Genomic DNA, 19,534 nt, shown 5'->3' on the forward strand with positions numbered 1-19,534 from the left:
GGCCGAGAGGGCGTCGCGGCGCCTTTAAGGAGGCGGGGAGCGGTGTCCCTGACCCGGGGCGGGGCGGCGCGGTGCACGCCGGGAATCGGAGGCCTAGCGCTGCCTGGATCCCGGCCGCGCGCGGCGCGCCGGGAGTCGGAGTCCTTTGTCCCTGGACGGTGTCCTGGCTGAGGCCCGGGCGGGGACGGCGCAGGCGGCGGGGCGGGCGCGATCCGGGGCGCTGTGGGGCTAGGGTAGGTGGCGCGGGGGCCGCCGGCGGGGGCAGGACCGGGTCGGAGACTTGCGGCGGGGCCCGGGGCGGGGGGCAGCGAGGGAGGGGCTTCTGGAGCCTTCGGGTTGTGCTCTGAGGCGTCGTGGAAGCGCGGTAACGGAGGGGTTCCGTGTGAGGCAAGCCGGGTCCCGGGCCGACGCGACAGTCGCGGGTCCGGTAACGCTGGAGCCGAGACCCGGCAGAGAGGCCGGCCCGGGCGCGGGGCCCCAGACCCTTCTCCGCGGTCGGGGCCGGGCCGGGAGCCGCGTGGCGGCGTCAGACGCTGAGCCAGTGGACGCTCGGCCTCGGCTCCTCGGCGCGAGCTGAGCGCCCCGCAGTGAATGGGGCGGGGGGCGTCCAGAGGTGCGGAAGGGGCAGACCGGGGTGCCCTCCAGGAATCGGAAGGCGGCCAGGGAGAGGACGCAGCCGGCTGCGCTGGGGCGGCCTTCGCCCTCCTGGCAGCGGGATCCTGGGGAGAGGGCTCGGGGCTGGAGAGGGGGTCCAGGAGGGAGTGGCAGGGGCAGGGGCGGCGTGAGGACACACCCTCCCGGTGGGGAGCGCCGCGGAGGAGGAGGTGGAGCAAATCCGGTCCGGAGGGAGGGGTCCAGCAGGTCCGGAAAGCGGAGACCGCGCTTCCCCAGGGGAAGGGGCTGCGTGGGCAGGAGCCTGGGGCCTTCTGAAGAGGTTGGAGAGGCGGGAGAGTGAAGGGGGCACTTGGGTCTGACTCCTTGCCCCCCTCCCCACCTACTGAACTCAGAACCATCAGGGTGACTCAGCTTACACCGTTAACTGGGTCGGCCCCTTGGAAGCGACCTTGTTGTATTCGGTGTCTCTGGAAGGGCATTTTAAAGACGTATCTAAATTCGATCTATGGTCAGTCTTGATGCCCGCATCACAGAAGTGGTTCTTCACAAGGTCACAGTTAAAAGTCTTGAGACCTTTTCCAGAAGTTAGAGAATTTATCTGATATTTCTCCTAGATTATCCACATTTTTATTTCAAGAATTTTGTACATTTTGAGAGGATAAGGCTTTTAGGAAAAGCCCACCCACTTCCCTTAAAAGCCGCCAATAATCATTTAATTTCCTTGGCATGGTGAGCCTTAGTGAAGTCCATCAGAGCTTGAAGTGTAGGCAGTGGTCCTGCCAATTTATGGACCTTTATTAATTTATTTTTTAGGCGTGACCTCCAAACAGCCCAGCTCCTCCTGGCACTGAAACTGAAGAAGGCGGTGACATGAACTGTCCCCTCTGATCTTTGCTTTGGCAACTGAGAAGCTCAGAGCCTAATTTTCAGCTTTCAGCTCTTATATATGGTATGCATGTCTGTATCTTATCTCTGGCATTTTTTGTCTTTTTTTTCCCTAATTTCTTCATCTACATCTTGTTTTCCAATTACATGTTTTTGTAAGTTACAACTTATTCTATGTGCTTCTGTAAACTGTGTCATCTTTTTTTTTTTTTTAAACAAAACAGTATAAATCCTTTTAAAAGTAAAAATTTTCCCTTTATCATATTATTGTTTTTTATAAAGTATTAGCAGCAGCAGCAGATGGGTCTGGTTTTGGTTTGGGGGGACGGTTTGGCCACACCATGCGGCATGTGGGATCTTAGTTCCCTGACCAGGGATCAAACCCAGGCCCCCTGCAGTGGAAGTGTGACGCTGGACTGCCAGGGAAGGCCCTAGTGTCTCTTGATTTACAACCTTGGTGAATCACCGTCATTGCTGCTGTCATCTTCATCAGGTTACCTTCAATAAATAAAACCTTAACCATTCCGGTATCTGGAAGCATCAAAATACTATTTGGTTTCATCATATACTATATATAGTGCAGTTACAGGGTAGTTTTGTTATTTACTACCCACCCACAGCCTCTGCCCTATTTTTCCATTTTATTTCTGTCTCATGTACATGAACTTCTCATTATTAGTATCTTTACTTAATCATCACGGGCTTTTTGTTCCTGCTTTTGGAACTTTTATAAGTTACTTTTCACACAATTTTTTGTTACATGTGTGTGTTTTCATCAGTGTTGTTCTGCTTATTTTAGACAGAGGAAAACTTAAAATAATGATGTTTCTAAACCTCAAGGGCCTTCTCCTGGTCATTAGGGCCTGAAATTAATTGACGCTGAGGAGGACCCACAGGTGGGCTGTGGTGTTGTGGGCAGACCTCGGGTTACCCTCTGGCCTCACTTCATCAGATGGCACATGCGTGTTAGAAAGGGGGGTTTCACTGAGACTCAAAGGGAAAAAAGCAGCATCCTACTTCATTCGAAGGGAACCAGATAAAGATCAAAATGTATTTTGCATAGAATACTGATATTTCTAATTTGGGGGAGTTTAGACTTTCCATATTTATTACTATATAGATACTGTCGTTTGAATTTTCAGAAGGCTGTCCAGTGTTTTTACTCAGTGGGGAACAAAGCTTTGTATTTCTGTAATTCTGAAGTGCAGTCTGGTCACCCGGGAGAAGTTAAGTCCAGATACAATGTAGGTGCTGGTAATCGAGCCGTAACGGCTCTCTGGGCCGGCCTCATTGGCTTTCCTGCCTCTCTCGCTTCCCAGAGCATAAGCTTAAATCATCTCAGAAGGACAAGGTCCACCAGTTCATGGCATTTACTCAGGCTGGCAAGAGAAGTGCCGCCCACTGCTTAGAGCAGAGCAAGTAGACAGCAGACCTGGCCACGGACAGCTGCTTCCTGCACCCGAGCGTGTTCACAGGGAATCCATGAGAGCCTCTGTGGACAGGAAGAGACTGGAGCGGCTGTGTAACAGGTACAAAGGTAAGGGCACCGAGGCACCGCACGTCCAGGGTGCGGGGTGGAGTTGGGAGTTTCCCATGCCGTGTCCCAGGGCTTCCAACCGTGTGCCATGTTAGGAGCGCAATCCCCTCCCTTGCTGATGGTCAACTCTACAGTTTAGTTAGTTTAATCGGAACGTGGCTGCTGATGGCTCGAGGCTGGGGTGGGACAAGGCGCACAGTCTAAAGGCTGATGGGCAGCGAGCCCTCCTATCCACGGCCTGAGTCAGCTGTGGGGAGTCACTGGTGGGAGGCTTGGTGTCCAGGCCAGGGGGCTACGCCAGCTACAGGAGTACTTTTCCCGAGCACTTCCGCTGGGCAGGAGTACCTGGTGAGAAGGCTGCTTGAGAACTATTCCACATCGTCCGAGGAGTTCTGACAGGAGGTGCAGGTCACCCTGCCCTCCATGGTTGGTGGTGCCAGAGTCCTGTACCAGTGCCAGTGGCAGAAGCTTCTGGAAGAGCTCTTGGCAGAGAGACCTTGTGTTGTCAGTTGGAGACAGCAGTTATTTTTATTGAAATCAGCGCTTAGAATGGCGCTTTCCCTCTCAAAATACAGTCATGAGGCAAAACAAGTTTGCAGATCCAGACAGCTCCACGGGCTCCGAGTTCCGCATCAGGCGTCAGGTCTGCTGAGTGGGAAGGCGGCAGTGGCTCAAGAGTTGAGTTATTTTTTCTTTCTAGCAGCTTCTAAGGTTACTCTTATGTTTCCAAAACTTAAAAAAATAGAACGCAGAAAGTGAAAACCCTCATTTAAACAAGTATTAACACAAGCTTCCTAGACTTTGAGTTCTTGTTTATTGTTTTCATTTTTTACTTTTGAAAATATACTGTGTATATTTTAATCTATTTAGATACAAATAAATCAACTGAAAATTGCATTCTTTTTTTTTTTAATCTTAGTTCAGAAACCTTCTGTGGTTAGAAGAGCAGATCTGTGTTTGTAGTTCTCCAAAAGGAGCGTTGTTTTCAGTATCCTTTAGATTTTTTGGCTAAGTTAATTACTGAGCTGATTTTATAAGTCATTCAGATGTGTGCAGCTGCCTTTGCAAAAGTTACCTTTATTCTTTAGTTCAAGATTTGGGCCCTAAAAATAAATATATAGTTAGAGACTGTTGACAAACATCTGTCCTTACAGAATGTATACAGATGAGTGCCTCCAAGCTATTTTAATGCATCCAGAAATGACGTATGTGAAGTTTGTCGGGAAGGCTGTTAGGTGAGGGCACGGTAGGCCCATTTTCCCATCCTCCTGACCGTGTGCCGTGTGAGGAGCACAGGCTTGAGTCGGGATGTGGCGAGCCCCTCTGTGCCATGAGCCCACTCTCACAACCTGGGAGCATAGAGTTGGAGGGTCTTGGCGACTGCTCGAGCGATGGGGGCCGGTGGTCTCCTCGGGTAACGACGTACTTTAGATGTGGTGCTGAGCACTGAGGAGTCCGACCCTGTGTGATGAAGAGTCTGCTGCCCTTGACCTTGCTCCAAGTGAAGTGCCACAGCCTGCTCTGGTGCCTCCCACAACAGCAGGCGGCATGTCACCGCCAGACGGCCCGGAGACCACCGCCAGGCGGGCCTGGAGACGGGCGAGCTCGTGGGGCCTCACTGTGCACTCTTACTGATGCTTTAGTAGGCTTCGCTGTTTGATTTTCCCATGGAAAAATGCTAACTTCCTTAGTTTTATTTCTAAACTAGGAATTAGGGGAGGGGTAAGCCAGAATTTCTCAGCCGTTAAACATGAGTGTATAAACTAAATGACCAAAAAATAAGTGTTGTGCAGTGGTATTAGCACTATAAAAAATAAAATCACTTTTGAAAAATACATTATCTTTCTTTTGCCTTGGCAAGGTGATGGCAAAAACTTGAACTACTGTGAATACTTCACCAGGCAATGTTTTTCATAGCAGTTTGCTTTGGGCAAGCTAAAAATCTGTAAACTTGAATTTTTATTTTACTCTAGGGAAATCAAAATTTTTATTCATAATTATATTTTCAGAGAAGTTTCAGTAATTTTTTTTCTCCCTCTGAAAACCCAGAAACCTCAATTTTAAAAATAGGAGTATTTTCTGGATAAATTATTATGTTACTATTTCTCTCATATATGCTTGAAAATTGCAGTGCATTGATTGATGTACTAAAAATACATTCTTTACACCCATTTTAGTAATACTTTTCAAAATATCCAAGTTTTTAACTTATTTTTCCCTTAATTTTAACTGTAGACCCACAAGATGAAAATAAAATTGGAATTGATGGAATTCAACAGTTTTGTGATGATTTAAGCCTAGATCCTGCCAGTATCACAGTTTTGCTTATAGCGTGGAAATTCAGGGCTGCAACTCAATGTGAATTTAGCGAAAAGGAATTTGTGGACGGCATGACAGAACTTGGGTAAGTAAACTGGTCTCAGTTCAAACTTTTTCAGAAAAGAAAGTATTTTCAACATTATTTTTCAGCGACTTGTAAATTTCATATCAATTTATGTCCTTGTATATTTTACAAATTTCTTGTGCATTTGTACTATTAAACCTTTTGGTTTTCTTTTGAATTCCAGTTAAGGTTTGTTCAGTATTTTTATTCAGATTAATTCCTTTTGTTACACTTTCTCCTTTTTAATTTTTTTCTTCCAGTTTTGAGTTGTCATAAACATCCAGGTGTTTTTGTTTGTTTTCAGCCATTTAATTTATTTCATAATACTGTGTACTAAATGTATAATTTGTTGTGTTGCTGCATTAAGCATTAATAAAATGTCATTCTGTCTTTTTGCTTGTACGACTTCTCTGCTCTACCTAGAGTTGGAGTAAAAGGTTCACTAATACCTTAAGATGTTTCTTACTTATTAGGTAAGTCAGAGAAGTACATGAAAGCACATAACATAAATAACTTTTAACCATGAAGCTTACTGCAAGTGTGTGGAAGCCAGCCTGCTGACTTGCTGATACTCTGAGGTCTCCGTGTTGACAACTTAAACTCACTTATTTTTAGCTCCCAAAGGAGCTTGAAAGCCTTAGGTAAACATGTTCTAAGGCTGTGCAGACAGGGTGCTTGTTTTCACTGAACCCAGGACTCTGGTAAGATGATAAGTTCTATGAGACTTTGTTTCTAATATCTTCCCACATTCCCGAAAGTTGAATAAAACCAACTGAACAACAGGTATCTTTATAACAGTATTGTAATCACATATGTGTTCATATTCTTTGCACCTGTGAGAGCCTAGAGACATTCCAGTGATCTTAGAACCGGAAAGACCCGTTAAAAGAGTATCCATAACTGCTGGACCACAGTTACTCCACCTGTTAAAATCGTCCCAAAACGGGAGCTTTTGGAAATAAGTGCTTCTTACAGAGACAATTAATGGCATTTCTTAGACATTGTCTAGGAATACATCATACAAATAAAATTTTAAAATTCCTATTAGCCTATGAAGTGTCATAATTTTAAATACATGTTTTAAAGATTCTGAGCATGAATCTTCCCAAAATGTTTTTAGATCATCTCACGCCTCCTTATCTGGAGTTTACAGAATAGAATTTAAGGTCACAAGTTAGTGATGGTCAGTGGCTTGCTCTCTCTCCACACCTCATGGGGCAGTTAAAGGTGAAAGTACCATTTAAAATATTAAACAAAAGTTTTGTGAATGTATTAGTGAACTGTGCTGTGGAGAATAACCTGTGCTTTTAGGGACATGAAGGACTGTTTGCCTCTAAATAGTGCTAAGCTCTAGAAATACTCTGGCTTCTGTGTCTGCTTCATTATGATTTCCTCACACTTTTCTTGGCTGTTGACTCTTGACTATGGTTAAAATACCTGCCTTAACAGTTAATTCTACACCTTTTCTTTGGGTGCTTGAGGATTCTTAGATAAACTGAATAAACTTTATGAAATACCTTGACATTTTTAAAAACAAAAACTTGTCTGTGTGGGTCTTCCCTGCTGTATCCATGGGTGTTTTTATCTGTCTTTAACCCAGCACCACATATTCTTAATTGTTGTAGCTTTAGAATAAGTCTTGATGAGTTAGCAAAGTCTTCCCACATTGTTTATTGACTGCAAGATTATTAGTGTTTATTATTTCAATGGGGGGTAAGAAGAGTCTTTTCAACAAATGATGCTGACACAATGGGGCAAACATGAAAAACTTAACCTCAGTCGCTCCTTCATACCATACCTGAAAATCAGTTGGGGCTAGATTGTAGACCTGTGCCAGACACTAAAACCACCAAGTTTTAGACAAAGATTCAGAAACTATAACTTTGGGTTAAGCTTTTTCAGAAAAGACAGAAAAAGTACCAGCCATAAATGAAAAAAGTGGTAAGTTGGACTTGATCAAAGTTAAAAACAGCGTCAAAAGATGCTGTTGGGAAAATGAAAAAGATAAAACAGTGGGAAAAAATATTTGTTCTGTCTTTGTATATATTATAATCACTATAAAAACATAAAATTCAATCTGAAAGAATCCAAGGGAAAAAAGAGCACAAGGAAAATTAACTTCTGGTTGGACAAATCGCAAGCCCATGATAAAATGGAGGATTTAAGCCTAAAAATGTTGGCATTTATGTAATTACATTAAATGTAAGTGAACTAAATGCTAGGTGGGTTTTTAAAAATCAACTACTGTATATACTGTTTGCAGCAGATAGAACTGAGACACAAGGGCACAGAGTGGTTTGAGGGACAGAGTCTAAAGTATTGTGCAAACATTGACTGAAAATAGGCTGATGTGGCTGTTAGTATATTAAATAAGCTTCAAAGCAAAAAGTAATCCTACAGATAATGAAAGACTTTCTTTTTCTTTCTTTTTTTTTTTTTTTTGGTGGAAAAAGAAAAGGTGCTTTTACTCAGGAGGCCCACAACCTGGGGAGATGGGAGACTGGTGTCCTCAGTTGTCCACCTGAGTTGCTGGTTAGGGGCCAGAAAATTGAAAGTGGAGTGTCAGTCAGCTCTAGTAATCTTCTGGAGACTCGTCCTGCAGTGGTCTGGTCGGTGTCATCTCCATGGTTTTCTGCTTCTGTCCTCTTAAGGCCCTGGAGTTCTGTGGATACAGATCCTGTGAGTTCCCGGTTCCCCAGCTCCAGCCCAAGGCAGGCAGAGCAGGATGGTGTTAGCACCTGGAATCACATTCCCTGAAGACCTCATATGATGTGTCCACTAGAGACATTTTGACACAGAGAAACCAACCAGTATGTGGATGAGTGAGACAGCAAGGTGGGAAGGTCTTGTAAATGAATTAAAGAGCAAGGGGGAGAGGGAAGAGGGGGCAGGAGGATTCTGAAGACTGTCTCTCAGTGATAAAAGTTTTATTTTACCAGGACAGTAATAGTTGATTTAAAGCAGAAATTAAAACTCTAAAGAAAATTATATAAATCTGCCAGCACAGTGGAAAATATGTCCTCCCATCTTCTCACACACATCTTACCAACTGGTAGACTAAGTGGGTGAAAAATCAGCAGTAAATAGAAGATTTGGAAAAGGAAATAGAACATTGCCCTTGATGTTTAGGAATACATATTCTTTTCAAAAAGGACATTTATGAATATTGACTGTAAACGGGGCCATAAGGTAAGGTACAACAATGTCCCAGAGTTGAAGTGATACAGAATGTGTTTTCTGACCACAGTACAACTAAGGAATGTAACAAAAAGTTCGCTAGATAGGTTGAAATCTGTGTGGATTCTGTACCTCTGAATAACCCTTGGGTTGAGAAAGAAGTTACAACAGAAATTTATTTTGAGGGATGAAACTGTATGAGAACATGCAGGAGTCAGCTTCTTAGATGCATATTTTAGAAAGTTGAAACTCAGTAAGGAAAGCATCCATCTCAGCAAGTAGTGAAAAGGACAGGAGATTAAACTCAGTGCAGACAGAGGGAATTAAAATTTTTAAACAGGCAGTAATTTAATGATTTTTTTAAAAAGCTATAAGTAGAAAGGATTCTTAAAGCCAAAAACTTGACATTTGAGAAGACCAGTAAAGTAATGAATGCCACATAAGCCATATAGAAAGAAAGGGGACATCGCTATAGACCCTACAGATAAAATGAGCCTATTATGAACAGCTGTATGTTTATAAATTTGAAAGCTTAAATGAAATACAGAAGTTCTTTTAAAAATGACAACTTACGTGCACCCCAATGTTCATCGCAGCACTGTTTATATTAATAGCCAGGACATGGAAGCAACCTAGGTGCCCATCAGCAGACGAATGGATAAGGAAGCTGTGGTACATATACACCATGGAATATTACTCAGCCATTAAAAAGACTTCATTTGAATCAGTTCTAATGAGATGGATGAAACTGGAGCCCATTATACAGAGTGAAGTAAGCCAGAAAGATAATGACCATTACAGTATACTAACACATATATATGGAATCTAGAAAGATGGTAATGATAACCCTATTTGCAAAACAAGACAGATGTACAGAACAGAATTTTGGGCTCTGTGGGAGAAGGCGAGGGTGGGATGTTTCAAGAGAACAGCATCGAAACATGTGTATTGTTTAGGGTGAAACAGATCACCAGCCCAGGTTGGATGCGTGAGACAAGTGCTCGGGCCTGGTGCACTGGGAAGACCCAGAGGGATGGGATGGAGAGGGGGGATCAGGATGTGGAATACATGTGAATCCATGGCTGATCCATGTCAGTGTATGACAAAAACCACTACAATATTGTAATTAGCCTCCAACAAATAAATGAAAAAAAAATGACAACTTACTGAAATGGGCCTGTGAAGACACAGGTCCGTAACTCTTAGAGAATCAGAACACATAATTTAAAATCTTTTCAAGGAGAAAACTTGAGGCCATGATTGGTTCACTGGCACATCTTCCCCAACTTTTAATAAAGAGAATAACACCAGTGTCACACCAGAGAAGAGTACAGGAAAAAAAACTCCTAGCATGTTTTGAGGCTAGCATAACCTCGATAGTAAGACCTAGAAAGGACATGTTGAAAAGGGAAAATTATAAGCTTTTCTCAGTCATAAGAATCAAAAGACACATGATGAACAGAAGATGCAAAAATACTAACCAGATTTTCAGCAAAATAAATCAAGCCTCCAAAGAGAGTCAACCAAAAATCAGGATTAATCGTCATGACAGTTTGTTGTAGCCCAGAAATGCAAGATCTGTTTAACATTACAAAGTCAATTAATGTAATTTATAGTAGTAACAGAAAAGGGAGGGGTGGGTATTTTATCAGTGTGTGACACTTACTGATACCTAAGTGTTACATTTGCACTTTCAGTGATCAGCAGTATGTGGGGTGGGGCAGGATGAGAGCCAGGAAATAAACCCGTGTTTCCAGAACACTTGATTTATGGCAGAGGTAGCCTTTTAGAGATGTGGAGAAAAAATGGCTTTTCACGAAAGGGTCCTGAGGGAACTGGCTAGTCGTGGGAAAAGGTGGCTTCCCTGGTGGCTCAGATGGTGAAGAATTCACCTGCAAAGCAGGAGATCCAGGTTCAGTCCCTCGGTGGGACGATCTCCTGGAGGAGGAAATGGCCACTGACTCCAGTATTCTTGCTTAGAGAATTCCATGGACAGTGGAGCCTGGCGGGCTGTAGTCAATGGGATCACAAAGAGTTGGACACAACTGAGCGACTAACACTTTGATGGGAGAAGGTTCGTCTTGGTCTCTGCCTCACACAGAACATAAATTCAGTTCAGTGAGCTGTAGATCTCAGTGCGAAAGGCTGAAGGCAGAAACCTTTAGAAAATAGGAGAATACCTGCGGCCGTCCAGTAGCCCAGGTGGTGAAACATCAGAAACCACTGCAAGGAAGACGAGTGAGTAAATTGTTCTGCTCTGAAATCAGAACTTCTGACCAGAAATAGCACCAGGAGGCAGCACGTGGGAAAGGGGGTGGGGGCTGTGAGATGCTCTGCTGACGAGAATCCCCACAAAACAAGAAAAAGATGACCTGGTTGAGAACGGACAGGAAACACGACCACGCCCTTCACAGAAGATGCTTTCCAAGGGGCCAGTGAAGATACAAGCAGGTACTCAGCCTCACTCCTGGGGTGGGGTAGGGGGCTGCAAGTCAAGAGCACACCAAAATAGGACCTCCCAGGTCCTTCTAGGGCAGCTGCCGAGTGTCGCTGGTGGGCAGTCACCCTGGAGAAGGGTTTGACAAGACTTGTGGAATTGCGGATGGGTGTCTGCCTCGCACATTCACTGTGTGCCAGGATACACATACGGGAACCTTCAACATTCTTCATGACCAGAAAACTGGAACCAGCCGAAATGCTTACCTGTAGGACAGCAGTGTTGCAGTGTGAACCCGGTGGCATGCTGTGAGATGACAGAGAAGAACGACCAGAGGCCCATGGGTGAGCCTCGCACACACAAAGAAGCCCAGACACAAAGTAGAACGCGGGAGTTCCCATTTGTTAACTGCAAAGCAGGGATAACTGATGGGTCTGCCAAGGAGGGCTAATGCTGTGATGGAGGCGTGGAGAAGAGCCAGGGTGACGGCCTGGAGGAGGGGGGTGGTGGTCCCACTCACTCGCCAGACACCGAGCCCCACGCGGGCTCCACCTGCCTCACCGGGGCACGCGGGTGAGTGACATGTGGCTCTCAGGCTCCTCCTTGCCAGGCAGTCTAAATAAATGACAGATTTTATGTTTCACTGTTCTAAAGCCTGCTTTAGTGAGGGCTTTTAAATATTCCTAAGGGTTGTTGACTTTTTGGAGGAAAATTCAGTCTTAGAGCGATAGAGTTGTTTTCCTGTGCTGGCTGTTTCAAGTCCGGCCCACCATAAGGAAGCACGCCCTGGACAGTGGCCTGAGTCTGCCGGCCTGCCTCCCCCAGGCCGGCACAGGCTACAGGCCGGCTCAGCTCTGCCCTCAGCGAGGGCCCGTCTCGTCCAGCCTCGTCTCCGTCGGGCTGGGGTGCTGGTCTCTGCGGGGCCCCGGGAGCAGGGCTAACCCCTGGCTTGCTCCAGCCCACACAGCGAGGAGAGCCTTGCAGCTTCTGTGGGGTCCTTCTTTAATTTTAATGACATCTCTGTGTGCGCGGTAAGTCACTTCGGTTGTGTCCGAGTCTTTGCGACCCCATGGGCTGTAGCCCGCCAGGCTCCTCTGTCCATGAGATTCTCCAGCCAAGAACGCTGGAGTGGGTTGCCATTTCCTCCTCCAGGGGTCTTCCCGACCCAGGGATCAAGCTTGCATCTCCTGCATCTCCTGCCCTGGCAGGTGGGTTCTTTAACCACCCCTGGGAAGCCCAGTGGGCTCTCTACTAAGATGCAGTCCATGCTCCATATAAATCAGTGGGTTTGGTTTCTTCACAGGGCAGGGGGTTACCACCACAAACAGGGCCAGCCCTTTCTAGCCCTTGTAGCCAGAGCAGGGACCCGAGAGCTCCACCCTCAGGCCCGAGCCTCAGGCCGCTCGGAGCGCGGGAAGGCTGGAGCTCTGCCTGCCACCCCACGACGCCCACGTGAGGCTCTGTGTCCTGTCCCAGGTGTGACAGTGCAGGGCAGCTGGAAGCCCTGCTGCCAGGACTGGAGCGGGAGCTCAAGGACACGGTGAGGTTCCAGGACCTTTACCAGTTCACCTTCACCTTCGCTCGGAGCCCGGGGCAGAAGGGGCTGGGTGAGTATGCCTGCCAGACGCCGGTCAGCTCCAGAGGATGCCCGGGCGTGGCCAGCAGGGCTCCAGGCGGTCCCCTCCGCCAGGGTCTCCCCTGACGGGCGCCCCTCGTCGCTGGGACAGTCCCACACGCTCCAGCCACTCAGCCTGCAGTCACTCCTGATGTGCGGAGCCAAAAATACGATTTTAAATGTGAAGTAATTTTCAGATACTCTTCGTTCTCTCACATTGATGTGTAATTGTCTAATGGGTTAGAGACGCGGGCAGGTGACATTAACCTCGTCCTGGGCTGGGGATTTAATGTTAACTTACTTGAACCAATTCTGATGTGTGTTGGATTACATTTTTCTTCTTTCAGAGATGTATGATTTTGCCAAAATGTTACTTGTGCATTACCGTATGTGGTATATACAGAAAATCTTAAGCTTGTATTTCCAGTTTGAGGTTTTGGTTTATTTGAGGATTATAAAATCCGCTTATTTCTGTTGCCGTGTCACAGAGAACCTCAGACTCGGGGTTTCGAGCAGCCATCCTTTTTATGGCATATGATCCTTTGGCTCAGGGCTCTGCAGGGCAGCCCTCCATGCCATGCAGGTCAGCTCAGACGCCCAGCAGTGTTCCCACTGCAGCTGGATGCCGCCTGCCCTGGCTGTCCTGGGCTCCCCTGCAGGGTGGTGATCCCGCCGGAAGGCTGCAGGGCTGCAGGCAGGGGAGGTGGGAGCTGCCTGGAGATCCTACAGCATTTGTTCCATCTGAAGTCATCACGTTTGCCATGCTTTTAAAATTCCACCGTAACTTCTAAGAGGTTGTAAATTAGTCCAAGTTAATCACCTATTTTAAAGTTTATAAATTTACTTTCTTTGGTCATGAAGTTCAGTGTGAGTAGAAGTATTTTGAAGCACTTTTGCAACCTGGAACCCAGCGTGTGTAGCCTCTGTTTTAAATGCTCTGCCTAAGTCAGGCAGCAGGAGAGGAGAAATTTGTAATTTATCCCGTAATTCCTTCACCGAGAAAAAAGTCATCATCCACTTTATGCCTACAGACAAATAAGGTGTTTATCAGAAATCAGTCACTGAAGAATTGGAACAGCTACTGACTTTGTGTCTTTGCTTCATGAGACTCATTGAGACAACATAAAATCACATTAAAGGGAACAACAGCCTCTTCAGGAAAATTATTACATACCTGGACACTTCACAAACATCACACTTTATTTTAGAAGGTTTTTTGGGGGTTTTTTAAAAAGATACAAAGCCAGATGAGTGTGGGGGAGTCGGAGGGAGGTCACGATGGGAAGGCAGACCCTGGAAGATTCATGCTGCTCCGTCAGGGGGACCAGCGCAGCGGGTAAAGCGGCGGTCATTTGTTGCTGTTGCCCCGTGACTCCGGCAGGTCTGGCTCTTTGCAGCTCCATGGGCTGCAGCATGCCAGGCTTCCCTGTCCGTCACTGTCTCCCAAAGCAACTGTACTTCAATTAAAAAAAGAAAACAGTAATTTTGCAGCTGTGAACCCCAGATGGAACAATTGATTTTACAATTTCCAAAGTATGTGAACTTGTCTGTATTCTGAAGGGTTAAATATAATTTAAAGAGGTTGATACACGTGTTCCTATAATTCCTGAGAAAGTGTGGACAGCAGTGGAAAGGGGTGGAAACACTCCCCTTCAGGCCTGTGTGTCTGTCGTGTGCAGCGAGAGGGGCGTGTGCTGTGTTGTGGTTGTTCCTTAGCACTGCGCTGCTTAGCGCTCAGTCGTGTCCGACTCTTTGCAACCCCATGGACTGTACCTCACCCGGACCCTCTGCGCATGAGGTTTTCCAGGCAAGAAAACTAGAGTGGGTTGCTGTTTCTGCTTCTTTAGCCTAGTTAAAGTCGCTCAGTCGTGTCCAACTCTTTGTGACCCCATGGACTGTTCAGTCCTTGCAATTCTCCAGGTCAGAATACTGGAGTGGGTAGCCGTTCCCTTCTCCAGGGGATCTTCCCAACCCAGGATTCAAACTGGGGTTTCCTGCATTGCAGGTGGATTCTTTACCAATTGAGCTACTAGTGGAGCCCCCTTAGCCTAGTAGAGGAGGTAATTAAAACTCCTTGAGGCTTTGCTTTAATGTAAGATGCTTAGCACAGTTTTATACTGGCTAGAGTCCGCAATCAGTTGGCTTTGAGAAATCATAATTTTTGAGGAAGTAAAGTTTCATGATTATTAACTAATTTTTCCATCAGCCCAAAGATTCTTTTTTGACAGAATGGTCATCTTTATGATCTAATTCTAAATGGAGCATCACAGACATAAATTTTACTTAGGAACATTTATAATCATTTTCTTACTCAGGAGGTAGCGTTTTTCAAAGGTTATAGAAAGAAAATAGCTGCTCTGATGATTCCTTTCATGGTCAGTAGAGTAGATTTTGTTCTTGATCTCAGCTCTCAAGTTCTATCACTTGAGTGTTGCTGTTGTTTTGCAAATGGCCAGGTCCATCAGAACAGCACTCAGCCTGTTTACTTAGGTGCTGCTGGGTCTCTGAAAATGCAGGCGTCTACTATGAGTTGTGTGCTTTACAGATATGCACATCGGGAACTTTACAAGAAGGGTTTCTAGGACCAAATGAAGCCAAAGGTAACCAGAGTTAATGTCTACCATGAAGCTTTATTTCTCTCTTCCCCAGGTTTGACTCCATTCTCAGTGTGAGGCTTCCCCTCACTGAGATGAGCTGAGTGTAGGTTTTCCTGAGTGATAAGGAAGTAGGCTTAGCAGGACACAGGCCCGTAGGTAAGGTCCAGCCAGTCTCCTCTTCTACCCGTTCCTCGAGTTTTCTGACCACTGCTTTCTTTCTAAGACTCCAGGTTATTTCAGACTGAGTTATCTCATGGACGTTAAACACACATGAAATAGAGGCATTTTATTTGAAGTTGGCTACTACTCATGTATTTCTTGCTCATCCATTTCTAATGATTGACCTTGGGAACCTCAGGTCAGAGCTTTAGCTTTTATGACATCTGTCCAAGTAGGACCAAACCAGATTTAGATGAAAATCTTTTGGAAGGTGTTTAGTAGAATATTTTGCGTTGAAAGAATTTGTTACCTTAAATATTTATTTATCGGCTTTTTGCATTCCTTCTCCTAGCATGCACTCATAAGCACTATTTCAGTACAAGACTGTTGTTGTATCATCTGAAAGTGATGAGCACTAGCCCACACAGTTGAAGGGTATCAGCTTCAAGTAGTAACCTTCTCAGCCCCTCAATCACACAGAAATAAATCGATACCAGCCTTGCAGTGAGCATAGAACGAGTCCCTCTCCTGCAGCCCTGACGCTCAGCTTCTGTGTCCGTGAACATCCCATCTCATGATGCAGCCCACGGCGTCAGTCTGTTTAGATGTGGAATCGTCACTACCTTCCAGCTGGGGAAAAATGAGGGCGTTGACTTTTACTAGTGACCAAACAACATGCTAATTTGTCTTGGCTTTACCTTAAGAAATCCCAAGTCTTGATGATACTTAGGGGATCGACCTTTGAATCAGATTCCATTTTAGTTCTTACCGTGGCAAGGAAGGTCTATTTGGAAAGTACTGTGTCCCTTCCTTTCTAAACAAGTTTTAAACTTGTAGTTCATCACTTAGAAAGTGCGTAGGGCTGGTTTTTTTTTAATGTATATATATATAAGTGGTATGTGTTAATTGTATCCAGTTAATCATATCCAGGTCAGCCCAGCAGTTAAGAAAGCCCAGTACATGAGCAAAGCAGAGTGTTCATAATGGATTAATTGGGGGATAATTATTGACACATCCAAATATCCTGGTGCATAAATCATTTTCCAAAGCCATTTTCCCCAAGGTCCCAAATCAGACTGTACACAGCTTCAGGAGCTCTCCTGTAAGCCTTAGCCCACATGTAACCGTGGGTAAGACTGCCGAGTATTACTAAGTGAACACCAGCGTGCCAAGAAATGGTCACTGTGCTGTGGAAAAAGGAGTTGGGACTCACTGAGCGCTTTCTCTCTTTTTTCCCAGATTTGGAAATGGCCGTGGCATACTGGAATCTGGTGTTTTCTGGAAGGTTTAAGTTTCTAGATCTTTGGAACACCTTCTTGTTGGTAAGTGTCTTCCTGCTTATGGGGTCCCCACATGAGGGGTCAGCCGGGGCAGTTACCGTCCTAATAACCGATGGCTTGTCTGTGGGCCCTGAGGAACCAGTGTCCCCAGCGGCAGTCCCAGGGAGCCCACCCGCGGCCACGCTCTGCCTCCTGCAGAAAATGGTGCCCATGGTCTCGGGCCAGGCTGCTTGAGGCCATCTCCAGACTGTGCGTCTGTGGTCCCTGCCCCAGTCTTCGTGGGCCGAGACCCCCCAGTGACCGCGGCCGAGGGGAGGGTGCAGGGCGCCAGGCCCGCCCCTGACCGCGGGAGGCGGCTGTGGTGTCCTGCTCAGGGCCCCCCGCTCTGTGAGGACCAGTCCTTCTAGTGGAGGTGTGTGGGATGTCCGCCAGGAGCAGCCTGGGGAAGGACCCCAGCATGTGCAGCAGGAGGCCCAGGGCACGTGTGGGGCAGCAGGAAAGCACGCGTGATGCGCCGTGTGCGTGACCAGCTTGGGAGCCATCTGTGGACACGTGCGCTCGTGTGTGCAAAGACAGGCCTGCGGGGGCTGGGAGCCTCGGGAGACCCGGGGCTGCTCCAGCTGGGGGCCCCCAGGAGCAGGGGCGGGTCCTCCAGTGTCTGAAGTGTCAGTGATGGCCAGCGTCCCACCCCTGCAGAGAGCCGCCTGGTTCACAGGAAATAGACGCATCCAGAGGCCGCTTCCCCACGTTGTTTCTGAACTGGTTTCAGGGTTGGATAAAGAGATAAAAAATGCTGCCTTTCTATTTGAAATGAAAGTCAATAATTCTTATTTTGTGTTTCAGTAAGTCTGCTTTCTGCATCTGCACGTTGGCATCAGGTAGCTCTTAACACTGACCCAAAGCACTGTTGCTGTATTAACTTCTGACAGTGTTGACCTGGTCCTCACTCCTGGTCAGAGTATGTTCTGAGATCACCAGGCTGAGAGCTCCGTCTGAGCCAGCGGTCTGCTGGTCTTTCCTCTTGTCTTTTAGGAGCATCAAAAAAGATCAATCCCAAGGGACACTTGGAACCTTCTTCTAGATTTTGGAAACATGATCGCAGATGACATGTCCAACTGTGATGAAGAAGGTAGGCGAAGTCCACAGACCTCAGGTGATGGCCAGTGGGCAGGTGGGTCCCCGTTGACCCCTGCCCAACCCCGTGTGTGAGACAGGAGTGATGAAGTGGCTAGTACTCACTTATTACATCCTGTAAATCCCACAAGAGAAAACATCACTCACGTTGAAAGTCGGGAGGAACTCTTCTGAGCTGAAGCTTTCAAGGTGGGTGTGCAGAGGCCCCGAGGCAGGACCACAGAGCAGGATGGTCACTGGGGCCGGCTGACCCCAGCGTGGCCAGCGGTTATCCCAGCGTGGCCAGCGGTTATTCCAGTGCGCCATGGAAGCACACAGAGGGTTCCAGCCTATGTTTACTCACCTGAGCACCATCCCACCTGCAGGCCCCCCCCCAAGACATTTCAGGGAATATTCTCCCACCTGCTGCACTGAGGGTGCTGCCCCTTCAGAAAGAATGTCCACCCCCAGCCCCCTCTGCCCAGCATGGCCGTGACCGTGGATGTGCTCAGCGGGGCTGGTGGTGAGCGCTGCTCACAGACGCATGCACGCCAGCACACAGCACCTACCGCCTGGGCCAGCCAGAGCCGAGGAGGGTAATTTCAGCTGACTCCTTACGTGTAGAAGTTTAAAATCATTTGAGCTCTTGAGATATTAATGTTGGATTGTGAAAAAATCCTTTGACTATAAAAAATATTACTCTAAACTGCCGATTTTAAAAAATCTTTTGTTTTCCTTTAGGAGCATGGCCTGTTATAGATGATTTTGTAGAACACGCAAGGCCAGTGGTCACAGGTGGTTAAAGCAGTCGTGTCTCGGCAGAAAACTGAGCTGGACTTGGATGAACAGAAACCACGTCCTGCAGGAGACGCTGGTCAGCTGTGCCTGCCGCCCGTTTCTTCCTGACCCTCCATGTGCCTGGAGACGGGGCCCCAGCTGCCGCTGTGGAGCCCTCCGCGACCGCAGCGTTTGTGGGGCGGGCGGAGCCTGTCTGCAGCCCCTGCCCGCCCTGTGCTCTCACAGCCAGTGGTGGTCCGGTAACCACACCTGAGAACCTGCCAGTCAGGCGGCTGGAAACCTGTCCTGAGAAGGCGGCTGTTGTGGACGCTGAGGTTTTTAGATTTGGTGCCAGGATTAAGATGGAAGTTTTTTGAATTATCCAGCTTCATCAGTTCTGTTTTCACCTCACTTTTCTCTGGACGCTCATGGGAATGATTTTGCAGGTCGATGGGCTGTTGAGGTTTGCACAGCGACTTGAAACTGTGTGCAAGTCGGGGGTCTGTTCACTGCTAATGGTGTCAGTTCAACTTCCTAAGAAGCTTCATAAAGTATGCTTTTTAAAAAAAAGATTATTTTATTACATTTAAAAAGACATTTTTCCGTGAGAATTTCTTTTGTGATAAATTTAAATTTAAAAACCAACTGCTGGCTCCTCCCTACCGTCTGTAATGTGAGTACTTATGTCCACCCTCCCACCCTTCATGTGTAGTCACATTCAGAAGGTAAACACACGTGGTTGTCCCCAAAAATGCCACAAACTGGAAACCGCATCGCGCGCGCGTGGAGCAGAGTGCCGGCGCCCCGAGCCTCTGGCCTCCAGCGCGGCCCCCCCCACCTCCTTTCCTTCCTGGGGGTCCGCCCAGCTGGGGCTCTGGGAGGGCGGCTGTCCCGCATGCCGTCCAGGTGGGCACCGTGACCCGCCTGCCCATCTTGGAAGTGGCTTCGTGTGGTGGTTT

General features: G+C 47.0%; 1 protein-coding gene across 4 annotated transcripts; it reads left to right on the plus strand.

Annotated features, from left to right (window-relative positions):
• Window positions 1-128: 128 nt before the first annotated feature.
• DCUN1D2 (defective in cullin neddylation 1 domain containing 2) lies at window positions 129-19,172 on the plus strand. Of its 4 annotated transcripts, none has more exons than XM_070471357.1 (9): window positions 129-233; window positions 1,429-1,564; window positions 2,820-3,037; window positions 5,273-5,441; window positions 8,072-8,255; window positions 12,511-12,641; window positions 16,645-16,727; window positions 17,718-17,814; window positions 18,540-19,172. In XM_070471357.1, the coding sequence occupies exons 5-9, from the start codon at window positions 8,233-8,235 to the stop codon at window positions 18,599-18,601; spliced, it is 396 nt and encodes a 131-aa protein (XP_070327458.1). In that variant the 5' UTR covers window positions 129-233; window positions 1,429-1,564; window positions 2,820-3,037; window positions 5,273-5,441; window positions 8,072-8,232; the 3' UTR covers window positions 18,602-19,172. The 4 variants fall into 4 exon arrangements, 2 of the variants coding, with proteins under 2 accessions (XP_070327458.1, XP_020752048.2); XR_011489025.1 differs by lacking the exon at window positions 8,072-8,255 and adding an exon at window positions 9,212-9,369 and having other exon boundaries at window positions 135-233; XM_020896389.2 differs by lacking the exon at window positions 8,072-8,255 and having other exon boundaries at window positions 135-233.
• The last annotated feature ends 362 nt before the right edge of the window (window positions 19,173-19,534 follow it).

Source organism: Odocoileus virginianus, chromosome 8 (genome assembly GCF_023699985.2).
Source record: "Odocoileus virginianus isolate 20LAN1187 ecotype Illinois chromosome 8, Ovbor_1.2, whole genome shotgun sequence".
NCBI lineage: Eukaryota > Metazoa > Chordata > Mammalia > Artiodactyla > Cervidae > Odocoileus > Odocoileus virginianus.